We start from the raw sequence: 27,334 nt of genomic DNA on the forward strand, positions 1-27,334 counted from the left end.
CTCCAAGGTCTGCGGTTCCTCACACAAGCCAAAGGACACAGTTAACGTGAATGGAAAAAGTCAGGCCATAGAGGCGAGAGATATTAGAAAGGAGGAATATGGACTCTGATTTAATGTTAACTTATGAGGCCACACGTCTTTTATTGCACAGCTGTTGACTCCCTCCTTTCTCCTTGCTCTGAATGTGAGAAAAGTCATGCACAGTCCCACTTCAGGACATTTTTCTTTTATCTAAATGCTATATTGACTGTAAATCTCAGACCTGGAGGCAGGTCAGTCTTTTCAGTCAGGGATTTTAAGGACATTATTTGATTATTTTCTTTTGCGAATGCCAAAGTATTCATGGCTTTGATCTTGAAAACTAGCATATGGTATTGAAATCAACTTGTTCACTTTTTCCTCCTCTTTGAGTTTAAGAGGAGTGTCAGTCTGTGCTGTGTTCCATAAGACTGAATCAGTAGTCAGAGAATAAACATGTTTATGTGCACAGTTATCAGTGATGAAAGAAGTCTACAGGTCTGTCACTGCAGGAAAAGTACTGATCCCAAAGTGTGAAAATACTCCACCGCAACTACACATTCAGCAATTACAAGTTTACTGATGGATCATAAAATATTTTCAGCACATGTACTTAAAATATAAAATTCGTAAAATAGTCTAAGTTTGTGTTTTACTAATATATATATATGAGGTATGATCTTTAAAAAAATCAACTTTTCATGAACACCAGCTAATCCTAGAGAAAGACAGAGAAGAGGGAGATGTTTCCTCACTCCATAAAGACACAGTTAATCCTTCAGTTTATCATGAACATTAAAAATTAGCACATTTAGAGACAAGCAGTTTTCACTGGACAGGAAGAGGATGAAGAATTATAATCTGAAAAGTAACTAAAGTTGTCAGACAGATGATGTGGAGTAGGAAGTGTCTGCCTGTGAGATGTAGAAGAAAAAAAGAACATATTCAGCTGAAACTTAAAAGCTCTTTTGCTGATATTTTCTGTAACAGTTGCAATCGTTTAACCAGGTCTGTGCATGTGTGTCATTGTCGAACTTTGTCGTTTTAATGCGCATATGCAATTATGTCGTACTCTGATCTTTTCTGCGAAAGAGATCTTGATCTTAATAAGACATCCTGATTAAATCAAATATAAAGGAGAATAAAGGAACCACAAGTGCAGTACATGAGTACAGTACTTCGTTACATACCGCCGCTGAATGACAGACACGTCAAAGACAAGTCAGTCAGGGATTTAAATGAAAAGGCGAACGTTGAGAAACTTAAAGAGAGTTGTGGAGGAGCCTTCAAGAATTACAGATTCTAGAGATGTTTACTTCAAACTTCAGAGCTGCCATGAATAGGTTTTGCTAAATAGAAGCCTGTACTTCATTCCAGCTCTCACTCCGAGCCAGATATGAGGCCAGCCAAGTCTTTGCCCACATCCTTACGCAGGAAACTTAAGTTGCGCTGACACTAAACGCACAGAGTGCATTGGAGCCCTTGTTGAGAAAGCCACATGTGTGAGCCAGTGCAGAGTAGCCAAGAGTGCAAGCTGTTGGCCAGCTGACGGGCTGAATTCAGACATCATAATGATCCCATCCAATTTAACTGTGCTACATGTGGGATTCATGTGTGAGGGCATTAAAACGCTGTTTCTACGCATCCGTTTTTTGCTACGCCCATTTCCACCCCCAAAAAAAAAAGAAAGAATGGGTGGCATTGGAGTTCTAACAAAATCAATATAAAACCCTGTCTTCTCTCTATTATACTCAAGGACTTTGAATGTTTCTCACCTCATTTGAAAAATACACTGCCTTTTGTGCCTTTGTGCAAAGAGGCTGTGAACATTTTATTAGAATTCTGACCTTATGTGGAAAATATGAGAAAAGGTAAAATTTTTTTAATGAAAAAAAAAGAAAAAGTGCAACAATGGATGTTGTAGGAACAGACCTCCGAAAGAAATAATGTGTTCCAGAAACAAGCATTTCTCCTGCAAAACAGAGTTAATGTAGCTTTGAAATTTTCATTAGATTTTATTGTTATTTAGTTTTTCAATTTAGGTTGTCGAGTCCAGTTTAATATTAGTTTAAGAAGTTTCAATTGAAAGTGCTGTGAGGAAACCTCCGACTCATACAAGATAAAAGTAGTATGAAAGAATACACATCAAATGCTATAATATTAATAATGGGTTAGTTTTCTATAGTGCTTTTCAAGGCACCCAAAGCGCTTTACGTTATCGATCCATTATTCATTCACTCTCACATTTACACTCTGGTGGTGGTGAACTACGTATGTAGCCATAGCTATCCTGGGGCAGACTGACAGAAGCCTGGTTGCCAATTTGTGCCAAATGGCCCCTCAAACCACCACCGAACATTCATACGCATTCATACACCAGTGTGAGTGACAATGGAGGCAAGGTGGACGAAGTGTCTTGCCCAAGGACACAATGGACTGACTAGGACAGAGTGGGATTCAAACCCATTGGATGTCCCACTCGACCTCCTGAGCCATGGCTGCCCCAAAAAGGCAGGTAAAATTAGGTTTTTGTACCTTTTCTTAAAGATTTTTGTACATTAAGCTGGACTTTTGTTGCACATGCTCACTATTTCTAAGCAAATGATTGTTGTGGTTGCTGAAAAAACATCTACACAAAACTCCAACATTGACTTCCCATAAATCTTGCAAATCTTACATATTAACCTTTTAACAGTTGATGGTTTATAAAATAATGGTTTAAAAGTTTGATTTTCATTGTTTATCAAAGGTGTTTTATTCTGCCAAACCATTTTATATACCATCAACTGTTAAAAGGTTAATATGTAAGATCTGCAAGATTTATGGGAAGTAATGTTGGAGTTTTGTGTAGATGTTTTTTTGGCAACCACAACTATCATTAGCTTAGAAATAGTCAGCAAGAGCAACAAAAGTCATGCTTCATGTGCAAAAACCTTTGGGAAACAGTACAAAAACCTAATTTTCCCTGCCTATTTAGTCCAACCAACAAAGTTATCACACGTCCATCGATGCTAGTTTTTATTATTACTGTAATAACCCTATTCTGCCGGGATATTTTATCCGCTTTTGGCAGTTGTAGATGCGTTCCAAACGGGTTTACCCAGCAGCAGTCATCATGTGCGATCACTCCTGTTCTGAGGCTTTATCTTTAAGCTCTCAGTGACAACATGTTGCTTGTTTTTCAGGAGTCTGTGTTATGATTGGCTCGCGTTCCCTGTGCTCTTGCATACAGGAAGCTCGGTATCCCCGCCGGCGCTGTCTGCTTCGCACCTCTCGCGTCTCATAGGAACTGCGTGCTCCCAAAAACCACTCATCTGCTAAATGAGTTTCCTTCTGCTTCAGTCTTTACTCCCTGGAACGCCGCTATTTAATTGGTCCACCGTCTTTCTGCGTCACCCCCCCACCTACCATGTCTTTGGAGAGCGCTAAAGTAGTCAAACTTTGGAGTGGAGGTCAAGAGTGTTAGTGTTTATGCACAGAAGATCTTAATTACTGAGGTTAAAAGACAGAGATTAGCCCAGTCAGACATGTTGGTGCATTAATGGGAGATTCCAGGTACTTTAATGTGTGTATAAATAGTTCATTATGTGCATGGTTTGCATGTGTTGGACGGTGGCCTAGATGGACCCCCTGCTCCTACTTCTCCTGCTCTGCCTTTGAACCCTATCAGAAAATTAATTGGCAAACCCCGGGCGTCGGGTTCCGGACCGCAGCCCAGGTGGCTGATGGGATTGCCAGATCCAGAGCCACTGATTGATGACAGCAGGGTCCTTAGATGAGCAGAGCCTCACGCCGTCCTCCTCCTCCTGTTTTTTTTACTGGGCCTGGATCTCAGAGCACGTCTCTGGTAATGCAATGAGAGACAAGGTCAAGAAGAGCAAAGTTTTATCTGTCATAAAACAGGCCACGGGAAAAAAGATAAGATTGAGTCATGAACCTGGCCTTACGATATTGACTCAGACTGAAAGTTTTGGCCGCCAGACTCAGACTGGTCTGTACATTAGCATTTAAACACAAAGTCAGGAAAAGAAAGAATAGGGAACCAGTCAGACTTCACTCTATATGCCAGTGGTTCTCAACTTTTTTTGGCTCGTGACCCCATTTTATCACAAATTTCTGGCGACCCCAGACATTCAAAACAGAGAGGTTTTTTTTTTTTTTTTGCTGAAATTAATTTGTTTTTGATCATGTAATAGTTTGCTATACTATGTTGCAAATAAACATTAATTTTAGGTGACATTTAGTCTATATAATGCATATTATTATGGACAGAAGCAGAAAAGCCAGGTGTAGATTACTGCACAAAGTGAGAATTTTATTTTCCTTGGTCAGGATATGTACAGTCAGTCCAGCTTGGATTTACAAGGCTGACAATTAATACTGAACAAACAAGAACTCAAATTATGAATTATGAAAGAGCTGCAGCATCTGAAACCGACCACAATGAACATTTGAAAGATAAACAGAACTACAGTGCTTCAGTTTCAGCTTCACAGTTTGTCATGTCTTTCATGTATTGAGATTGTCTCTCTCAACTCACCATGTATTTTTTATTAGAAAGTTTTTATTTTTATCAATTACTAGAAATTTCAGGTGACCCCATTTGAATTCCAGGCGACCCAACATAGGGTCCCGACCCCAAGGTTGAAAACCACTGCTATATGCAATACAAATACTGAAATAACTTTATTATTACTATTTTCCCACTTTTTATCACCTGTGACTGTGTAAGACTACTTTTACTCTCATAAATACACATTTAACCAACGTGTGCTGTGTTCGAATATTTACATTTTATCATCTTTAAACTTCCCACCTCATCTCTGAAGGAAACAGTCTGACAGCTTCCGTTCCTTTTTAGATTACAACTTTTCATCCCCTTCCTGTCCATATATCTCCAAATGTGTGGATTTTGAGTGTTTGTGATAAACTGAAGGATTAAATGTTCTTTTACGGGCTGAGAAAAGTCTGCTCCTTCTTAAATAAACTCTTGTAAAACCCTCTTGGATTAGCTGAAAAAATCCATTGTCACAAAGTTTAGAACAGGCCTGTTTTCCTGAACTCTATGAGCTGAGAAGTTGACTTTTTAGAGATTTGTTACTGTCACATGATGACGTTGTAGAATATGACACATTTCAGATGATTCAACTAAACAAAACTATATAAAATAGTTTAAATGAACTCAAATCTAAACATCTACAGCAGCAAAATATAGTCATGAAATGGGTAAAAAATCATCACATTCTCATATAAAATAGTAAATTATTAACAAGAAACAGTAATAAAGGATGTGAGCACTTTTCCATTAGAAACATATTGATGAAAAACACTGTTACAAAGTTAATTACTAAATGCAACACAATATGTGGTGAAAAATGTTAATGAATATTCATGTGCCAGTACTTTGGTGGTTTGGATAACTTACCCTTACTTAATAAAAGTTCCTTCGCTCAATAAAATCCAACAACGAAAACAATCTGAGCGGAATAAATGAACAAAAGCCCCAAAGTTGCGACCCATAAAGTCAAGACGCTGAAGTAGAAGTGCTAAAAATCAGGCTAAAAAATATCCATGGGCTTCTGGTTGACACCTTTTATACTGTATTATACAGTCTTTTATCCAGTGTTAGTATTGAAATATTGATATGAACAGGGGAGTGAGAAGGGAAAATGTGCCTTATGGCGAAAAGAAGTTGAGAGGAGTAAGGCTTTAAAAGTTTAAAGCAGCAATAAATGTCCTGATTGTGAAATAGGAATGGAAGATCCAAGTTGGTGTTCAGAAAACAAATGTCTTATATCTTAACCCCTTAGCAACTGCAATATCTACAGCACTGCATTTTACACTTTTACAGCAGTCAGATCCTGAGCTTTCCAACACTATTTAACACTTTATGGCAGCAACGTGGGATTGGAACTGTTTCAGAGACTTCCCCAGAGGCTAAAAAACATGGAAATAACAAAAAATATGAACCCATAATATGGATACTAGATGTTCAAGAACAAAAAGCATGTTTGACCAGTTGTAAAATAGGTGAATGTTTATGTTTGGAATCTCAACAAGTTTTATTACAGACATTTACAGATGTTTGTGATAATAAATTTGCTACAAACTTCAAGTCCGTTTTTTTTCTTTTGTACTAAAGCACTGTTTTAAGCATGTATTATTTAGAATAATGATAATTAATGGAGAGATGTTGAAAGTTAAGTTCTTCCTGGAAACAAAGGTGCTAAAATAGACATTTTCTGACACTTTTATTGCAAACATGAGGACATCTAGGCGGGCTCTTTCAGAAATTCACTTTTGGGTGTAATAGTGGATGATAAATTTACATGGATACCACATATTGCTTATGTAAAAAAAAAAAAAAAAAAAAGGTGTCTAAAAATATTTCTGTGTTGAGTAAAGCTAAATATATATTAGATTATAAAGCAATGACAATTTTATATTGTTCCCTTATTATGCCATGTGTGAGTTAATGTATTGAAATATGGGACAACACATATATATCACAAAGCCATTGTTTTTATTACAGAAAAGAGCAATAAGAATCATGTATAATGTTAATTTCAGGGAAGATACAAATGAATTGTTTATTAAATCAGGATTGTTTAAGTTTAAAGAGTTATCTGAATTAAGGAGATTATTGGTTGTGTTGAGAATGAGGAATGGACTTTTGTCAGCAACTTTGCAGAGATTATTTGTTTTAGTTTCACAGGATGAAAAACATAGAAGGAAGTTTAATTTTGAACAGCAAAGGGTTTGGACTAAAGAAAAGCAAATGTGTATTTCTGTTGTGGGTGTCAGAATGTGGAATTCTTTGGCAATGGAAGAGAGGAGCTGTACAAATATTTTTCAGTTTAAAACAGGGGTGTCAAACTCATTTCTTTCAGGAGCAGACCAGTAAAGTCATATCATCATAAACTATAATTACTTTTCTCTTTGATTTAGTGCAATAAAAACATTAAATTATGAAAAATACTTACATTTACAAATAATTCTTTCACAAAAAACATGTGAATAACCTGAAAAAACTGGAATTTTGGAAGAAAAATAGTGCAGCAATATTAACAATATTATGCCTCAACTTATTTGTGCAAGTGCATTACACACAATGTTACACAAACATTTGGTAACAGGTGTAATATTGCTAAAAATTTGGAGTTTGGAATTAAAATAAGAACAATTTCTCATTCAGTTTCTCATTGGCACAGGTCATTGTTCTTCTTGGTAGTTCTTTGAGGTTCAACTGGACTAGTTTTGCTTCAAAAGAGCAAAACTAGTCCAGTTGAACCTAGAACCTAAAAAAAATGGAGTTGTCACTATTTGTAAGTTATGCTATTATTTTACTTTAGATCAGGGGCGTCAAACTCATTTTAGTTCAGGGGCCACGTTAAGCCAAATCTGCTCTGCAGTGGGCCGAACCAGTAAAATAATAACATAATAATAAATAAACAAAGTCGTCTCCAAACTTTTCTCTATGTTTTAGAGCGAAAAAAGTAAAATTATCCTTTAAAACTATGTGAATAACATGAACAAACCGAAATTTTTTTAAGAAAACTTAAAAACAATTTAACAATATTATGTCTCAGTTTATCATTTAAACGTGTAAATTACAACTTAAATATCACAGTGGATCAACAAATACACAAAAGATTTAATAACAGGCAGAATATTGTTAAACTTACACTTCAGACATTTTAAAATGTTCATATTTGTTCAGATTATTCGTGTTTTTGTGAAATGTTAGTTTGTTTTAGTATAAATACAGTAAAATGACATGAAAATATTTATATTTACAGGACAAAAATATGGAGTTGTGATCCTTTATAGGTTATTATGAAAATATTTTATTGATCTGACCCACTTGAGATCAAATTGGTCTGTATGTGGAACCTGAACTAAAATAATTAATATCTTCAGTGTAATTTTTGCATCTCACAAATTCATTCCAGGGGCCAAACTGGAACTATTATTATTATTATTATTATTATTATTATTATTATTATTATTATTATTATTGAATCGGCCGGATTTGGCCCCCGGGCCGCATGTTTGACACCTGTGCTTTAGATGGATCTGAATGTGGAACCTGAACAAAAAATTAGCTACACCCTTGATTGTTCATTGTTAGTTGTTAGTTGTTAATTGTTGCCAGTTTTGGCCCCTCAGCCGCATGTTTGAGACCCCTGGTTTAAGAGGTTGTATAGCGAGAGAATAGAGAAGCTTTATAAAAACAGGTAATGAAATAGTTTTACATATGGATTTTGGATTTGTTTTATTTTCTTTGACTGTTGTATAATTTTATTTTTTTTTTAAAGCTGTAATGGCAAGTTATCTGATATAAGCAGATGTTTAAAAAAAGGGACAGGTATATGTTTTTTTCATCCTGCTCCTTTCCAATCATTTAAATTGAAATGAATAAATAATTTAAAATAATGGCAGTCTTAAACGGGAGATAGCAGTCTTCGTTTCACATGCTTAAAGTATTTACGTCATCCGTCATGTGAGAAACCCCGTCCACCGTGGCAGTAAATGTGTCCGTACGCAGCTACAGAACAGCTTAATGCAACGTTCTGCTCATAATCCTCCCCATTGTCTGGGCAGGATCAAAAAGCATCACATAAACAACAGGCATGACTGAAAGAGTCTCTTTTAGCTTAGCTCTTAACCGACTGTAATCAGAGCCCTCGCTTCATCTCGCTGAATAGCAGTAGCTTTTTGATGTTGCTTTTTCTTTTGGCAGAAGACGCAGAGTGAGACAGTTGTCTGATCTTCCATTGTCCGCGACACAAATATAAACGTCAACCTCTGTCACCAGCCTCATTCAGTTGTCATATCGCATTCAGGCCTCCTCTCCTATTCCATAGCCATCACATGTGTCATGCTGCTTGTACTTGTCTGAGGTAACAGGGGATCTATTAGTTGCATTTATAGAGGAACACTATAGCCTCCGAAAGTTCAAAGACAGACGGACTCTCACTAGAATATCACCGTTCAGCTTCTGTGCCACTTTTTTTTTTCTTTCTCTCCAGCGTGACCGATCCCCTTTTAGATAAGACTTTCATGTGAGACATTTATTCAACTTCGATTCTTATTGGAAACAGGTTGAAATTATTTTATTGCCCCAGATTTTGTTATAGTAAATGACTTGATGCAACAGTTATGTTATCGTAAAGTTTTCATCTTTTATTTGAGAGTCATTATTGCTCATGTGTGACTTCCAAAGGTCCAGTTTAGCTTATGCAGTTATTGAGTTATTTTTCCAAGCAACAGCATGACTAATTTAAAACCACACTGTGTTTCCGTTGAGAGAGAGAATTTGTGTTATGTGGGGTTGTTAGGTTATTTTTTTTTCTGTTTATTTCATGATTAAATTAAATGTATCATTAAAAGTACAGGCGTTATAAGCTTTTATGAATAATTTATGTTGTAAAGCCACAGTTTGTTGTATGAGTTTGCTGATAATATTCCTGTAAGTGTATCTTTACGTAACAAATAAATAACCAAATAACAATTAAAAAATGCATAAACATAACAAATGGTGCCAAGCACAACAAACCTCGCCCCTCACACATATTGTAGGTTATTCATCCATCCAGCTGATGTCATCATGTCTATGCATGTGCTGATGTCAGCATATCAATCGCCTCTATATATGTGCCAAGTTTGAAGAAAATTTAAATAAAATGGATGTTTTTATAGGCATTTGAAATTTCACCCATTATAAGTAAATGGGAGAAAAAAAATATTTTAAAAATAGTTTAAAAATTTGAACTTTGACCTACGTTTCCCAAAATGTAATGACATCTATTCTGGGTCACTGGCAATCTATAAACCCAATTTGATATGAATCCAACCAATAGTGTTGCTGCTAGAGTGTTAACAAACAAACAAACCGAACCAAAAACAATACCCCTTGCCTCCCCTTTGGGGGGCGGGGTAATAAATTAGACAAGATTAGTTTGGATTCATATTTATCATTATCATTATTGTCATTGCACATGTGAAGTACAAGGCAACAAGATGCAGATTGGACTTAACCAGAAGTGCAAATCAGTATGATATTATGATATAAATAAACAGAGGTAGAATCCGCTTTGGGTATCGGATGCTATATCATGTAGTATTTATAGTATATACAGAATATGAATATGTGATATAAGTGTAATATGAATATGCAACATTAATGCACCTTTAGGGGCTAACATGAACTGAGTCAAATTGAAACAATAGATGGATGGATGGATGGATGCATGGATAGATAGAATGGATGCATGGATAGATAGATAGATAGATAGATAGATAGATAGATAGATAGATAGATAGATAGATAGATAGATAGATAGATAGATAGATAGATAGATAGATAGATAGATAGATAGATAGATAGATAGATAGATAGATAGATAGACAGACAGACAGACAGACAGACAGACAGACAGACAGACAGACAGACAGATATGTTTATTTGTCCTATTCAGATAAAATAAGATAAGATATTCCTTTATTAGTCCCACATGGGGAAATTCCAGAATTCCGAAAATTCCAAAATTGTTTTCACATATCGTACAGCCACGAGAATACAAAACATCACTCACAAACCACATTTATGATTTATCATTTATGATTTATGGCACATTATAACACATTATGGTCTCTTTAATGATTTATTCAGTTCTGTTATCACATTTGGAATGAAACTTTGCTGAATTTGACTTTTCTCCAGTTTAGTGACCAGAAGGAAGTAGTACGAAATATGGATTAAACACAACAAAATGAAGATGTAAACACAACACATTATGAATCCACATTTCTTCTACACACCCATTTCAGCCACTGTGGTGAATAAAAGATCCTGTAACTCAAAATAATGTGTTAGTATCCCATAATAATGACATCCTTTCTCTCATTAATGAGATGGTTTGAGTCATTATTTTGCTTTATGTGATCTTTTTTCCTACACACTGGTGGAAATTAGCGTCCATTATACAGTATATTGTCTTAAAACATGTCCAGAGTAAATGAGTATTTATGAAATTTTGGTTTTAAGGTTGAACTTCTGCTTCTTTCTCTGTTCTCTCCTGTTTGTGCTTTTTCTTGTACAAACATCTCAAACTCTATCGCATGGTGCTTTTTGAAACCACATGCCCTTTCTTTGTGGTGTCTCTGTGCAAAAGTCACTGTGAAGGGTTTCATTCACGCCAGACCAGTAGTTAGTTTGATCTGGGGACACGACACACTAACGTGTGGTAAACAATCTGATTTCCTAACAGATTGAGTCTCTTTGATGTCTGTAATCATGACCCTGCTTTGAGGCCTGAGAACCCGGCGTCACACAGAGTTCAGCAGAGCACATCTAACCCACTGGCATTTTTGTTTTTTTTTTGTTTTTTTAATGCACTAAATCCTGAGAACCTGAACTGGAAAAATGTTCTAGAAAAAAAAAAAAAACAAAAACTGGCAAATATTGACTTTAACACCTAAAGACCCAAACATCAACTGGCGACCAAAATCATTCACTCATATAAAATTTTCAGTATCTTTTAATACAATAATCCTATTAATACATGTTAATAATTGGTGTAAAATGCAGTTTGTCATCTTTTCATGGTCATCAGATATGACCCATTTGGATGTTAAGAGGCTCCGTAGTTACCGTGGAAACACCGTCATCTTCTACAACATTGATTCACCAGTAAAACCCATGGGCTTAGATCACTGACAGCAGATGGAGACACTTAGTTTTTGTTCAGTTAATGATATATTTTGCTGAAAAAGTCACTTAATCTTCCATTTTCTCCGTTTCTGCTATAATAACCTTTGAATTTACTCTGAAATTTTCTGAACATCTACATGTTCAATAAATAAAATATAGAAAAATACCAGATTTTTATTGAAGAAATGCAAATTGAAGATGATAATGTCACAAAAAATGGTGATAAATGACTTAAGAAAGGGCAAATATAGAGAAAAATTCATTTGCAAACTGCCACAGAAGTCACACTGGATCTTTATGGGTTAAATTTGGTTTGGTTTGCTGCCTAAGATGAGCTCAGGCAAAGTGAAACAATGAAGCTGTAAACACAACAAATGTTGACTCCACTCTTCTGCTTCATGTTAGTTTTATGGTTTTCGTCTATAAACATGTAAATTCAATTATGTAAATCGCACCAAACAGCACATCCTATCAGATATCACAACCTCACTGGATCATACTTGACTCTTAAACTCTCTGTCTGTCCCCTCAGGGTCCCAACGCTCTCGTGACCTACACCATCATCAGCGGGGCCGACGACAGTTTCCGGATCGATCCTGAATCCGGTGACCTGATCGCCACCAAAAAACTGGACCGGGAACGCCGCTCCAAGTACTCCCTTCTGGTGCGAGCGGACGACGGGAAGCAGTCGTCGGACATGAGGCTGAACATCACCGTCAAGGATGTCAACGACCACACGCCCAAGTTCTCTCGTGCGACGTATTCGTTTGACATCCCTGAAGACATGGCTCCGGGTAAGATCTGCATTTGACTTAAAAAAAAAAAAGGCTGTAAGATACATCATATACACCAGCCATGAAACACTGAAATGCAAAGAATGTGATGGACAGTTGGTGATTGCAGACTCAACATCAGTGTTTTGTGTTCTGCAAAAGCTTTACTTTGGGTCTGTGTCCATGTGGAGTTTTTTTAACTGGGAGAAAAACCTTGGAAAAAACATCACATATGGGTTTTGTTTCTGTGACAACATACCAGCACAGTAGAAGAGACAAGTTTACAACACATGAAGTTATAAAACCACCAGCAGTGTTGGGAGTAATGTGTTACAAAAGTAATGCATCATAGTAATAGATTACTTTTTGCTGTATCGCAGTAGTGTAAGGCATTAGTAATCAATTTTCAGTAATATTTACCCCGCCCCCTGAAGAGGAGGCAAGGGGTATTGTTTTTGGTTTGGTTTGTTTGTTTGTTAACGCTGTAGCAGCAAAACTATTGGTTGAATTCATACCAGATTTGGTTTACAGACTTCCAGTGACCCAGAATAAATCTGATTACATTTTGGGAAAAGTAGGTCAAAGTTTAAATTTTTTATGAATTTTTTAATTTTTTTTTTTTTTTTTGACATTTACTTACAACGGGCAAAATTTCACGTCTGTAGCAACAAAACTATTGGTTGAATTAATACCACATTGGGTTTATAGATTGCCAGTGACCAAGAATGGATGTCATTACATTTTGGGAAAAGCAGGTCAAAGTTCAAATTGTTTATGAATTTTTAAAATCTTCTTCTAAATTTACTTATAATGGGCAAAATATGTGTGAGGGGCGGGGTTTGTTGTGCCTGGCACCACTTGTTTACTCTGTGCATGTTCAGTAGCCCTTGCATTACAACACACTCTTCACCTATAATTTAAAGCTATACCTACCGATGTGGCATTTCTCACAGCACTGAGTAAAAGTTTGAACATGAACAACCCGCCTCCCTCCAAAGCCCCGCCATCTTCCCTCTGCCTGAGCTCTGAGGCCCCTCCTCCTCTCTCCTTCTCTCGCCTCCTCTCTCCTCCTCTCCTGATGCGTGATGGAAACAGAGGAGGAAGCAGGGGTGGAGGTCCGGTCCGTTTTGGCGTGTCCTCGGACCCCTCCCTCAGTAATCAGATGCATCATCCACCTGCCGCGGGCCCGCGGCTCCTGTTCCATCAGTAGACCTGGTCTGTGCAGTACTGGGTCAGTGTCTTCACTGCAGTGCCCAGGGGATGGGCGCGCGCACTGTGAACGCGCGGCCTCTGCGAATTTTCCGTGGACATTTGAGGTTTCATTGTCCATACAAGTATCATCCTACATCATCTTACATGTGTGACACCATGTACATGTACCTGTATGAGTCCCACCGTCATAAAAGCTGAGCTTTATGCAGACCTGTTCAGTCCAGTACAGCTGACTTCCGGACTTTTATCTCCATCCTTCATTCATCAGACTCCCGTTCGTGCCCCTCAGTTGTTGTTTCTGTTCATAAATCCGTTTTTTCCCTTCCACATGTGCATGTCAATTCTATCCAAACACATCCTAGACAGTAGACTGTGGTCAGTGACAGGAGAAGCAGCGCGAGTGAAGCGTCAGATTCAGTGGTACTCATATCGGATGTGAGACGGTGATAATGGATCGGATGCTGGACGGCCGTAATGGATGATTGACAGGAGGCTCAGTCAGGTTCGGCCAATTACTTCAGTCGGACCGACTAAAATGATTGGTTAGACTTTTATTGGAAATATATGAGAATTAAACATTTTTGAGTTTCAATACCTGGTGGATTTCTTTTACATTTTAGTTTGACACATGCTTATTAGGAGCATTTTAAGATGACAAAAGAAAAGTGTAAAAATGCCACATCATATGGTATAGCTTTAATTGTTCAAAAAAAAAAAAAAAAAAAAGACTGGGAGACCTTCAGGAATCAGAAATGTAGCAGGAAAGTTGTGTTACTGTAAGAAACATAAAAGTAGCTGGAAACAAAGGTAACTGTTTTGTCTACAGCCATAAAAGAAGAAAGAAGTAGAGAAAGAAAATCGGTCATGTGGGTTAAAAACTTTGATTTGTCCAATATTATTTTATCTTTCATTCATCTTCTGAACTGCTTAGTCCTTGAGAGGGTCGCTGGGGTGCTGGAGCCTATTCCAGCTACCTATGGGCAAAGGTGGGGTTCACCCTGGACACAGGACTGACATATAGTGATAAACAACCAGTCACTGTGACATTCACACCTATGGGTATTTTAGATTAACCAGTTAACCTATCAGTGCATGTGGTTGGATGGTGGGAGGAAGCCGGAGTAACTGGAGAGAACCCACACAACATGCAAACTCCACACAGCGTCGGCTGGTGTTGGAATTGAACCCAGGACCTTCTTGCTGTGAGGCCACAGTGCTAACCACTGCACCACCTTATTTTATTTTCTTTTATTTAACCAAGAAGGGTTCACAGAGGTTCAGAATCTCTTTTTTCCAGAGCATCCAGGCCAAGACCAGCAGCACATTTGACAGAGTTTATAGACCATTACAGCCAAGCGCGCACACACACACACACACACACACATATACATTATAGGGATCATATGACAGTAAATACGTCACAGAATCATGAAAACGCAAATAATCAGCAAATGTTTGTCTATACACCTCAAAACATCTACAGCCACAAATTTCGGCATCTACATCTTTTAGAATCACGTTGAAAATGTGCAAAAACACCAGCTCTGTACAGGTCATGTGATTTTACAGGTCGTTTTAAGCAGAGGGAGCAGTATACTGAAACAGATTTCTAACAGTTGAGTGTAAATCTCTGATACAAACAGTGAATATACATCTGTGAATCTACTTCCTGCATGTTTCTGGTAGTTTTGTAGATAGCATGGTGTTTATGAAAGTTTGTGTCTGTAACTATTTCATGTACTGCTGCCCGTCTTGGCCAGGACACTCTTGAAAAAGAGATTTTTAATCTCAGTGAGGTTTTCCTGGTTAAATAAAGGTAAATAATAGTAAATAATAATAATAATAATAATAATAATAATAATAATAATAATAATAATAATTAGAAAAGCACTCGGAGAGCGCAGACCTCCAGCAAGGGAGATCAGTACCCCCCCCCCCCCCCCCCCCCCCCATCACCACCAAAATTTAATAATTTGTTCCTTGTACCAGTATCAACATTTCCTGAAAATTCCCTGAAAATCCATCCATAACTTTTTGAGTTATCTTGCAAACAGACAAACAAACCCCAATGAAAACATAACCTCCGCCGTTACACTTGGTGGAGGTAATAATCTACCATTAACCTCACTAACTTAAAAAAAAAAAATCTCGGGGTAACTTTTTCCCCAATTTTTTTCCCTTATCATGCACCAAAATCTGCATATTCACTGTCCTACCATGGTCTATACAGACCATTAAGGTCACAACAAGCTTTCCCTCCATAGTGATGAGTGCCCATCTGATTGCTTGCCTGAAAAAGAACACCACCGACAACACCAGTATTTTTCTGAGAAGTTCCGAAGTTTTCAGCTTATGCAAAAAAATTGGAGCATAAAAAAACCCACTCTTTTTTCACATATACTCTCTCCTCTTTGGAAACAATTGAAAAACACTGGGGCTTAGAAAGAAAGGGGAGGGGGAAAAAAAAAGCACTATTTGGACCCAGAGCTTTACTCCTCTGTTAATGTCATCACGAGTCTCAAATATTAGAGACTGATATTTTGTCAAAAGTTCTTTATAAACACTTTTATGTGACATTGAAACTCGACCAAATCCTCTGTATCTTCCTTTAGGGTAAAATCAAGAGTTTAAAAGGTTAAAGGTACCAAAACCTATATTTGATTTATGTGGAAACATATCAGCAACAAGTAGGATTTACAACTACACTGACAGCGCTCTGGCGGAGCTCCTTCATCACTGCTGCTGCTTCATATTACAAGAAAAAGACAAGGTTTAATAAACACAAAATAAATCAGTGAACAGTGTCCTAATTAGGTTACAATATGGATTAATACGCTAATAAAACTACTTTCAACATTAGGTCAGTTGGTGTTAGCTGCACCTCTAGTCATCACTGTAAATTCCACAGAATAGAGATGTTTCGGCTCCAAAAGAGAAAAAATGTCTGTTATTTTAGGAACTGGCAGAGTTATTACTGACTCAGTGGTATCAATAAACAATCCTAATGACCCCCTGCAGATATATTAAACTTATTTTGTGCTGTTGGCCGGTAAAATGGTACTCGTCGCCTCTGTGTAACAGTTCGTCTGCCTCTCACAGGCTCCATCGTGGCGGCGATCCTGGCCAGCGACTCTGACTCAGGGGTGAACGGGGAGGTCACTTACTCGCTGGAGGAAGACGACGAGGACGAGACGTTCCTTCTGAACCCGGTGACGGGCGTTTTCAACGTGACGCGTCCGCTGGACTACGAGACTCAGCAGTATTATATCCTGACGGCCAAGGCGCTGGACGGCGGCGGGCAGGCCAGTACGGTCAGAGTGTACTTCAACGTGCTGGATGTGAACGACAACCCGCCCATCTTTAACACCACCGTCTACAGCACGTCTGTGTCCGAGAGTCTGCCGCCCGGGTCCAGTATCGTCACCGTGGGGGCCATGGACGCTGATGATGGTATGTAGACGCTTGGAGGTAGAACTACTACAGAGAATCAGGTTTTTCAGGTTTTTTTCTTATTTATGGAATGTTCTTGGCAATGGATGGTGTTTTTGTTGTTTTTTTCTTTTAGTAAAGCTGTGAAACTTGTCTCCTACAGAGGACAAAAATGCATTGTTGGGTCTCAGGAGGATATATTGACGCAAAAACCACCAGGACTGTGCAGTATTAGAAAAGCTGAGATTGCAGTGTTTATTTTCTGCATTTTTTTTTTTATTTATTTATTTATCTTTTTTTGAGCAATGTAACAGTACATACAAAGGAAAGGAATTAGAGTGCATTCATTATACGTTGCCTTTTATATCATTTTACCCCCATGCCCAAACCAACCCTAAGGCCCTCTGAGAAGGGGCAACAACAGGAATAAGAACATTATAACACAGTCTCTGAGCAGGAGAAAATCAAATAAGTACAAGCAGTAACAAATCTGTGATGTACAAAAATATTAACTGAGCCAGCAGAAAATAGAAGAAAATAAATAAATAAATAAATAAAAATAATAATTAAAAAAAAAAAAAAAGACATAGCTTGTAGATACATGTGCCTACTTTAAAATATTAGACATTACATAGACGTATCAAATGTGACAATAATTGGTAGACAGAATGAATAAAGACAAAAAACAACACCTAAACAATTACAAAATAGAAAGTAGGGTATTTTCTGCAATTTGTCTGTAAAAGAATGGATTATTCTAGAATGATCAGCTTTATTTATATGATGTATATCCTCCTGAGACCCAACAATGCATTTTTGTCCACTGTAGGGGACAGAAGTTTGACAGTTTTACTAAAAAAAAACAAAAAACAAATGCTGTCCATTGCAAAGGACATTCCATTAAAAAATAAATAAATAAATAAATAATAATTTTAAAAAATGTGTCTGAAAAAACTGTTGCATTGTGCAGTTTCCAATCAAGATGACTGTTTAATGTAAAAAAAAAAAAAGCAAAAAAAATTCACTTTCTTGGGTCTAAGGAGGATAAGAGCCACAATGAAGGGAAACACAATAGAAGAAGTCCTATTATATTGAGAAAAGTGTTCATCATAGCCCTTCATAGATTACTTTAGTATTAAGTAAGTAGGCAGACCCCCCCACCTCCTCCTTTTTTTATGTGTGTGTACATGTGAGTGCAGGTGTAGTGTTCTTGTTCTGACATAACATATATTGGATACTGAATATGACTTTTTTATTTGATCGTTGTTCTAATTTCAATAAAAATAATTTTTAAAAAAAGTTTTCATAATGTTAGAATGTAAAAGCCTGCTTGCCGGTCAGCAAACCTGTAATTATTGAGTACAAGAAGCACCAGCTGGACTGATGCATTTGGGTGAGGTCGTAATTTTGACCACTCATTTGACAATTTTGACCATATTAACCTTCTCATGAATTGTATGATTTTTCTCAAAATATTCAGACTTTAACCTTGTGATATTTATATCAAAGAAGATACGAGCAAATCTCTAAATTGAAGGAGATGGAAAAAAATAAAAGTACGAAAATAAAGCATACAATGGGAAAAATATATAAACCTTAATTTGAAAAAATGCTGTGATTTTTCCTTTGTATTTGGCCTTTTGTATGTTGATAACAATGTTATAAATTGTTGTTAAAAAAAAAAAAAAACTGCAGTAGATCAATAACTGCTGATGAAACAGTACACTTTTCTACATTTTGTGAGATTTTATTTGAAATTTTTATAAGAATGCATCTTTACATAGTGATGACATTCTTATTTTATTGTTAGCTAAAGCATCACTAATAAATCCTACGATAAAGGGGAAATAAAACATTTGACATTGTAGTAGCTTTTCCATTGACCCTCAAATTATGCAAATATAACTTGTGCATAAAAATTTATCTAATGGAAAAACGCCAAAAGTCTAATTTTTTGATTAAAAGTTTTTGCGCTGGCAAGAGGTGGTTTTTCGGGCATTGCACAAATGGTATATCACACAAAACTGCAATGGAAAGACCTTTTTTCGCAACTAGAGTCAGGTGAATTAAAAAATCGGATGTTGACAGATGTTACAACAAGCGAAGAAGAAAAAGAAACATGTCGCGGTATGTGTGGACACACCTAGAAACCCAATCATTTTTTAATTTAGTACGAGATAGAGGGGTAATATATGATAATAATGAATATATCTGTAAATCAACACCATATTTATGTTTGTCGCCATGTTCATGGAATGACTTCTCGTGTCATCTCGCGATAATAAATAAACAAATCATTGCATTTGTGATTTAATGGAAAAACCCGACATTACGCACTTCTGTTTTTTTGACATTTAGTAAATATTGGTAAAGTTTTGCACAGATGTCCAATGGAAAAGCGACTTGTGAGACTTTAGACTCATTATATGTACAGGGTGGGGAAGCAAAATTTACAATATTTTGAGGCAGGGATTGAAAGACAGTGTATGACCAATTAGTTTATTGAAAGTCATGAGAATTTATTTGCCACAAGAAAATTTACATCATAGAAAATGTTTTTATTCTATGTGTCCTCCTTCTTTCTCAATAACTGCCTTCACACACTTCCTGAAACTTGCGCAAGTGTTCCTCAAATATTTGGGTGACAACTTCTCCCATTCTTCTTTAATAGTATCTTCCAGACTTTCTCGTAATAGTTTTGCTCATAGTCATTCTCTTCTTTCCATTATAAACAGTCTTTATGGACACTCCAACTATTTTTGAAATCTCCTTTGGTGTGACGAGTGCATTCAGCAAATCACACACTCTTTGACGTTTGCTTTCCTGATTACTCATATGGGCAAAAGTTTCTGAAAAGGTATGGATAATAGTGTTAGGTATGATTATGACATCAATATATGTTTGGTTTCAAAACAATTGACGTAGTGCCTGCTGAGAAAAAACAACTAAATGTTCATTGTAAATTTTGCTTCCCCACCCTGTATATATCTCAGCCAATTTTCCTTAAACTACCAGTGCGAGTAAAGTCCATGTGACACTGAGTGAATGTACAAACATCCCAGAAGTATGAGAATATTTAGAGAAAATCAGCCTTTGAGGATGTTTTAAGCAGCGGTGTACTTTCATAGTCTATAAATCAAACATGAGTTAGCCCTAGCAGATTAATGTAATGTCTGCCTGTCATTTTGTTATGACTGTTGGTTCCACAGAAGCTCTCAAACCTACATTTTATTTTTCATTTATATTTTGTGTTACGCATGACTGATTTGATGAAATACACCATCTTCAGCGTGTGATTAAGCGGGCTGAGTTATTTCTGCGTTTCAGGTGGTCGGTTTCGTGTTTGTGAAGTGCCGTGCGGTATTTGAACAGTCACCGCTACTCTCCTCCACTGTAATTACCGCTTCATCCAGGCCTAATGTGGTTATTGTGACCTACATTCTTGGGAAATACACTGCTTCGCTCTCAACCAGAGTCTGGCGTCTTCCTCCGCTGTCCACACAATCTGACCGTGTCATCCGCTCAGATATAGTATATGCCGCTCTGCACTGTCAAAATAAAACACCGCCATTGTTAGCACTTCCTAAGCCCTGATCCCTGACCCCCAGACTTTGTCTACAGACCGCGTAGCCTAAACTGGGGTGGAAGTAGCACTCAAGCTTTTGATAAGGGATTACTTATGTACTGTAAATACATGCTGAAGTGTGGGAAGGTGGCAGCACTTTACACATGAATACCCCGTTGAGTTGGATTACAGACGCTCAATTTAACCCATAAAGACCCAAACATCCACCGTCGACCAAAACCATCTACTCATGTAAAATGTTTAATACCTGTTGATCCACTAATCCTATCAATACATGTAAATAATAGAGCTAAAATGCAGTTTCTCAGCTTTAAATCATCATCAGATATGACCCATTTGGACGAACACATCTAACCTAATGGCATTTTTTTTCTTTTTATATGCACTAAATCCTGAGAACCTGAGCTGAAAAAATGTTCTAGAAAAAAAAAAAAAACATGGCAAATGTAGACTTTAACCCATGAAAACCCAAACATTCCCTGGCGACCAAAATCATTCACTCATAAAATCTTCAATACCTTTTAATCCACTAATTCTAACAATACATGTTAATAATAGGTGTAAAAATGCAGTTTTCATCTTTTCACGGTCATCAGATATGACCCATTTGGACGTTAAGAGGCTCCGTAGTTACCGTGGAAACACCGTCATCTTTGACAACATTGATTCACCAGTAAAACCCATGGAGTTGGATCAATGACAGTGGATGGAAACACTTAGTTTTTGTTCAGTTAGTGATATATTTCGCTGAAAAAGTCACTTAATCTTCCATTTTCTCTGTTTCTGCTATAATAACCTTTGAATTTACTCTGAAATTTTCTGAACATCTACATGTTCAGTAAATAAAATATAGAAAAATACCAGATTTTTACTGAAGAAATGCAAATTAAAGATGATAATATCACAATAAACGGTGATAAATGACTTAAGAAAGGGCAAAAATAGAGAAAAATTCATTTGCAAACTGCCACAGAATTCACACTGGATCTTTATGGGTTAAATTTGGTTTGGTTTGGTCAGTTCATGATATATTTTTGCTTTAAAAGTCACGTTTTTGTCTTCTTTTTTTTAATTTAATAACCCTCAACTTTAACCTGAACTGTTACAATACAGGGTTGTTCAAAAAGAATGAACCTATTTCATTACGCAATATTTTAATAAGGAAAAGCAATAGAAAACTCCAGCCAATTCACAAGTATTCTACTCACAATCAACTTTTATTTCCAGTCTTACAAGTGTTCAATGTGTCCACCACCTGCAGCATAGACAACACCAATGCCATAAGAGAATTCCTCCCAGACGTGTATCAGCATATCACAATCCACTGAGTTGATCGCTGTTGTTATTTGATGTTTAAGGTCATCGAGGTTAGTGGGTAGCAGTGGAACATAAACGCGATCTTTTATGTTTCCCCACAAGAAAAAATCACACACGGTGAGGTCTGGGGATCTCGCAGGCCAAACACAAAGAGCAAGGTCTTGGGCCCCCTTCTGACCAATCCATCGCTGGAGCACTTTTTCATTTAAAAAAAGCTCAAACTTAGAAAACTCTTCTTTCAAATGGTCACTGACTCATTCCATGACAATGATTGAGAGCTGAAGCAATGCGTCATGAAATTGGTTCATTCTTTTTGAATAACCCTGTAATAATAATAATAATAATAACTTTTATTTATATAGCATCTTTAAAAATTGACTTTACAAAGTGCTTCGACAGACAAAGCAGAAGGGCACAACAGCAGGATACGATTGAAAAAGAAAAACAAGATGCAAGGAGAGACACTAAAACATAGAAAACAACACAATACAATAAAAGAGGTATGTACAGCAAACTGGAAAACATGACACTCCGAATAAATTTGAATGTATTGAAGTAGAAAGGGCAGGGATTACATAACATGATGCTGTCAACTCAATGTAAAAAATAAAGGAATGGAATAAAACAACATCATGTATGTCAGTATAAATGAATAACCAAAATAGGGTCAAATTAAATATTCAAACATTAAAAAGACAAAACACAAAACATCAGGAACTCGGACTCAATACAAAACTTTGTTCTTTTGTTTTGTTTGTTTGTGAAGCGTCTTTGAGTGCCCAAAAAGTGCTATATAAGTGTAATGAATTATTATTTATTTATTAAAAAGAGACAACGTCACATAAAGGCAAGTCTATAAAAATGTGTTTTAAGAAGTGATTTAAAAGATGTCACTGATTTTGCAAGTTATGAACATCTACATGAGCAGTAAATTAAGTATAGGAAAATACCAGTTTTTCTCAAAACACAAACGATAACAGTACAATAAATAGTGATAAACCACAAATATGATAATAAATCTAGAGAAAAAAATCATTTGGGAACTGTCACATCAGTAGCACTTGGTTTTCATGGATTAAACTCATTTTAACCCCTGGTTTTCAGAGGAAGGCTGCACATTAGGCCAGATTTCAGTGTTTACCACATCCATCTATTTGGTCATACTCTAGTTATGTCACTTAAATGCAGAAAATCTCTGTGTTCTGAGGGATTTTCCAATCGCGCTATCAGTGTAGGAAGTGGTTTGCAGCGGTGTTTCTCTTTCGATAATAATCTGTCATGGTGCATGAATTGATCGAGTTCTTGGAGGACGAGCCTCGCAGTCAGAGCTCCAGCTGTTGTACATGTACAATTTGAGGAAATGGATGTTGATAATGCATATAAGTGCCTTATTCAGGATAGTTCACAATCACTTCTCTAACAATGGATGCCAGTCAGGAATGCCGGCACATGACGTCTATTATATCATGTGTTTTTTGTTATACGGGTGTTTTTTTTTTAAATTCAAGGGCATATTGAAGGAAGAAGTTGGAGATAAATGCATTTGGACAGATAGCGAAATCATATTGTTGCTTGCCAAACTGTTAAATATAGGTTTTTGACAAATAAGAACATTCTTCTTCTATTCAACAGCAAAAAAAAAAAAAAAAAAGGAAAAAAATGCGGTACCACCCATTAAGAATGATGACTTAAACAGTAGATATTCTGCGATCTTAATAAGTCTAAAATCCTTTAATTTGAATTTTTAGGCCTTATCTATGATTCAAAAGAGGTTTTAAAAATTGATTAGATGTGGTGCTCAGTTGAACATTGGTGAAAATAATGAATTTGAAGCTAGATGAACCTTGTGCGAGAAATGGAACTTCGATATAAAGACATTAGAGTTGCATGGGGAGTCATAATCCATTCATGAAGGTCTTAAAAGACTTAAATGTAACTTGTGGAAACCTGGAGAAATCCTGAAAAAAAGGAAGCAAAGATGGATCTAGAAGCAGTCGTTCTAACAGAGTGGCTGCTCTAAATCAATCCCTGCTGCAGAGTCTCATTTTTTTCTGAAGTTCAATTTGATCTCAAGTGGGCCAGACCAGTAAAATTAGAACATAATAACATAAATAATAACTCTAAATTTTCTTCTTGGTTTAGTGCAAAAAAGCAAACAAAAAAACCCCCATTAAATTATGAAAATACTTACATTTACAGACTATCCAAACAAAACAAAAAAAAACATGTGAATAACCTGAAAAAGTAAGCACGATTTTAACAATATTACTTTTCATTTACACACATGCATAACATATCGGAACTAAAAGCACAAAATATTTAGTAACAGGCATATTATTGTTAAAATTGTTTTTAGCATTAACAATAATTGTTCATAGTAACGTCATACATTTCAGGTTATTCGTATTCGTTCAGGTTATTCACATTTTATTGTTAAAGGATAGTTTGTTAATGTGAATATTTTCATAATTTAATTGGTTTTTTTGCACTAAAAAGAAAGTCAAAAATTTGGAGTTGGTATTATTTGTAGGCATAATGTTATATTATTTTTTTCGTATGAAACCAAGAAGAAAATTTGGAGTCATAATTTCTAGTTTATTATGCTATTATTTTTTATTTTTACTTCTACCTTTTTATTTTTGAGATAACAATTGGTCTGTATTTGGCCCCTGAACTAAAATGAGCTCAACATCCTTGACTGTTAATATGTTAAGTGTCATTTTTTCACTTCATCCTACTAGCCAGATTGGACCCTTTGGTGGGCCGGTTTTGCTATACAGGGTTGGACAAAATAATGGAAACACCTTCACCTCAAGATGATAATGCCCCAATCCATACAGCTAGAATTGTTAAAGAATGGCATGAGGAACATTCTAATGAAGTTGAGCATCTCGTATGGCCGGCACAGTCCCCAGACCTCAACATTATTGAGCATTTATGGTCAGTTTTAGAGATTCAAGTAAGACGTTGATTTCCACCGCCATCGTCTCTAAAAGAGTTGGAGGGAATTCTAACTGAAGAATGGCTTAAAATTCCTTTGGAAACAATTCACAAGTTGTATGAATTAATACCTCGGAGAATTGAGGCTGTAATTGCCGCAAAAGGCGGACCTACACCATATTAAATTATATTTTGTTGATGTTTTAAGGTGTTTCCATTATTTTGTCCAACCCCTGTAGACTGTTGGTTTGGTTAACAGAAGGATGCTGTTTGCATTTTGCCAATAAAATGTACAGGATCTAATTTGCTGATGATCAAACTTCTTTCATTGCCATTTCACACTGTAAACTCTTTAAAGATACACAAGAACTAAATATATTCAACCACTAATTTACTCTTTGGTGTGTTTTTCAGGTCCGAATGCGCAGTTGCTCTACAAAATCGCATCAGGTGATCCCCAAGGCCACTTCATTATCTCCAAGGAAGGAGTCCTCCAAACCAAGAAACCCCTGGACAGAGAAACCCAGTCCTTCTACAACCTGGTGATCACGGTTAACGACCTGGCTCCGCCTCCAGTGACACGTTTCACCAGCACTGCCCAGGTGTCAATCATCCTCTTAGATGTCAACGACTGTTCGCCAACCTTCACCTCCCAGAAGATGACGTACATACAGGAGAACACGCCGGTGGATACGGTTGTGTTTACCGCCCACGCCACAGATGCCGACAGCGGACCCAACAGCTACGTCGAATACTCCCTCAGAGGACCGTTCGGTAATAAGTTTAGCATCGGTACGATTGATGGGGACGTCAGGCTGGTTGGAGAACTCGACAGAGAGGAGCTTTCCAACTACACCATAACTGTTGTGGCTACAGATAAAGGCGAACCTCCTTTGTCGTCAACTATGGATGTGACTATGATGGTTCTGGATGTCAACGACAACACGCCAAGCTTCTCGCAGAACATCTACGACATTGAAATCGAGGAAAACACCTTAACTGGCACTGACGTCATCCAGGTGTTTGCCAGTGACGCCGATGAAGGCACCAACGGACAAATCCGCTTTTCCATCTCAGGGGGCAATGGCAACTCTGACTTCAGAATTGACTCAGTAACGGGAGTGATTTCAGTGGCCAAGCAGCTGGACCGCGAGACCCGTTCGTCGTATTCGTTGGTGGTCCAAGCAGCAGACCGCGGCAGCAGCCCGAGAGTTGACCGGACGACCGTCAACATCGTACTGCTGGACGTCAACGACTGTTCACCTGTGTTTGAGCTCTCTCCTTACACTGTGAACGTGCAGGAGAATCTGGAAAACCTCCCGAAAAACATTCTGCAGGTTCGTATGTCAGCTGCTTTTGTCCACATTCATTGATAGTTAAACAGTTTAGACTCATTAACATTCACAGACAGGACCTCCTAAGTGAAAAGGCGGCAGTGAATGACAGTCCTAGGACTTTAAATAAGCTAATACCTTAACAACATTTGTAGCACCACTAACTTAATAAGTACAGCTACAAGTGTGGTATCAGCGTACTATACCACTTAGCATGGTCTGTTTTTTGCTAAATACCTGACTGAAATAATAAAGACGTGAAATATGACTGCAATTTGCTCTGCACAATTAAGGCTTCATAAGATTTCACCGAAATATGAAACTTGGCTAAATTAAATGACAAGGCAATTAAGGTCCTAACCACCCTGATGACTAAATGAGCCATGCTACTTAAAAAAAAAAACGGGGGAAAAACAGAGTGACGGATCAATTCCACTTTCTTTTACTTGAGCCACATTTGAGGAAATGAGGCTATACTTGTGTAGCGGGAAAAGCTCCAGACGTTGTCGGTTGTTCCACACATCTGTACGCTATGCTAACCTGGCTACGGTTGTGTGTGAAAGCACGGAAGGAAAAGCTATGAAACCCACAATGCATCATGGTGCACAAGTCAAATATGGTAGTTTAATGTTGCGGTATTTGGGGGAAATTAGACTGGGTATCGTTTTAATACTCAAAAACCATTATTCCCAGAGCAGAATCGGGTGAAGAGGTAGAGTCTGTGACTTTCTGGTTTTCTTGGGAAAGTCTGATTAGACACAGTAAATGAGTAATGACGGTCCTTCCTCCAACAATTACCTTCATGGTGCAGCTGAGCTCAGTGATGGCGATGCTTCTGTGAGGAGTGGTCCTGCTGAGTACAAGCTGCCACGTTTACATTAGTTTAGCGGAGAGAAAAATGCTTATGGCAAAAATACCTAACCAATGCCAACCATTCTGGATAACAAAATTAATAAAACTGGACATTATAGGGGATTATTTTATGTGTTTGTCTATTTTAACAAAATAG

General features: G+C 37.1%; 1 protein-coding gene across 1 annotated transcript in view; it reads left to right on the forward strand.

The window, feature by feature from the left end:
- The window catches only part of fat4 (FAT atypical cadherin 4), a 208,992-nt gene that overhangs the window by 104,681 nt on the left and 76,977 nt on the right, over window positions 1–27,334 (forward strand). The window contains exons 3-5 of the mRNA XM_030145384.1: window positions 12,267–12,528; window positions 16,819–17,169; window positions 25,406–26,328. Coding sequence (XP_030001244.1) covers window positions 12,267–12,528; window positions 16,819–17,169; window positions 25,406–26,328 — 1,536 coding nt within the window. The remainder of the gene's footprint in view (window positions 1–12,266; window positions 12,529–16,818; window positions 17,170–25,405; window positions 26,329–27,334) is intronic.

This window comes from Sphaeramia orbicularis, chromosome 10, assembly GCF_902148855.1.
Source record: "Sphaeramia orbicularis chromosome 10, fSphaOr1.1, whole genome shotgun sequence".
NCBI lineage: Eukaryota > Metazoa > Chordata > Actinopteri > Kurtiformes > Apogonidae > Sphaeramia > Sphaeramia orbicularis.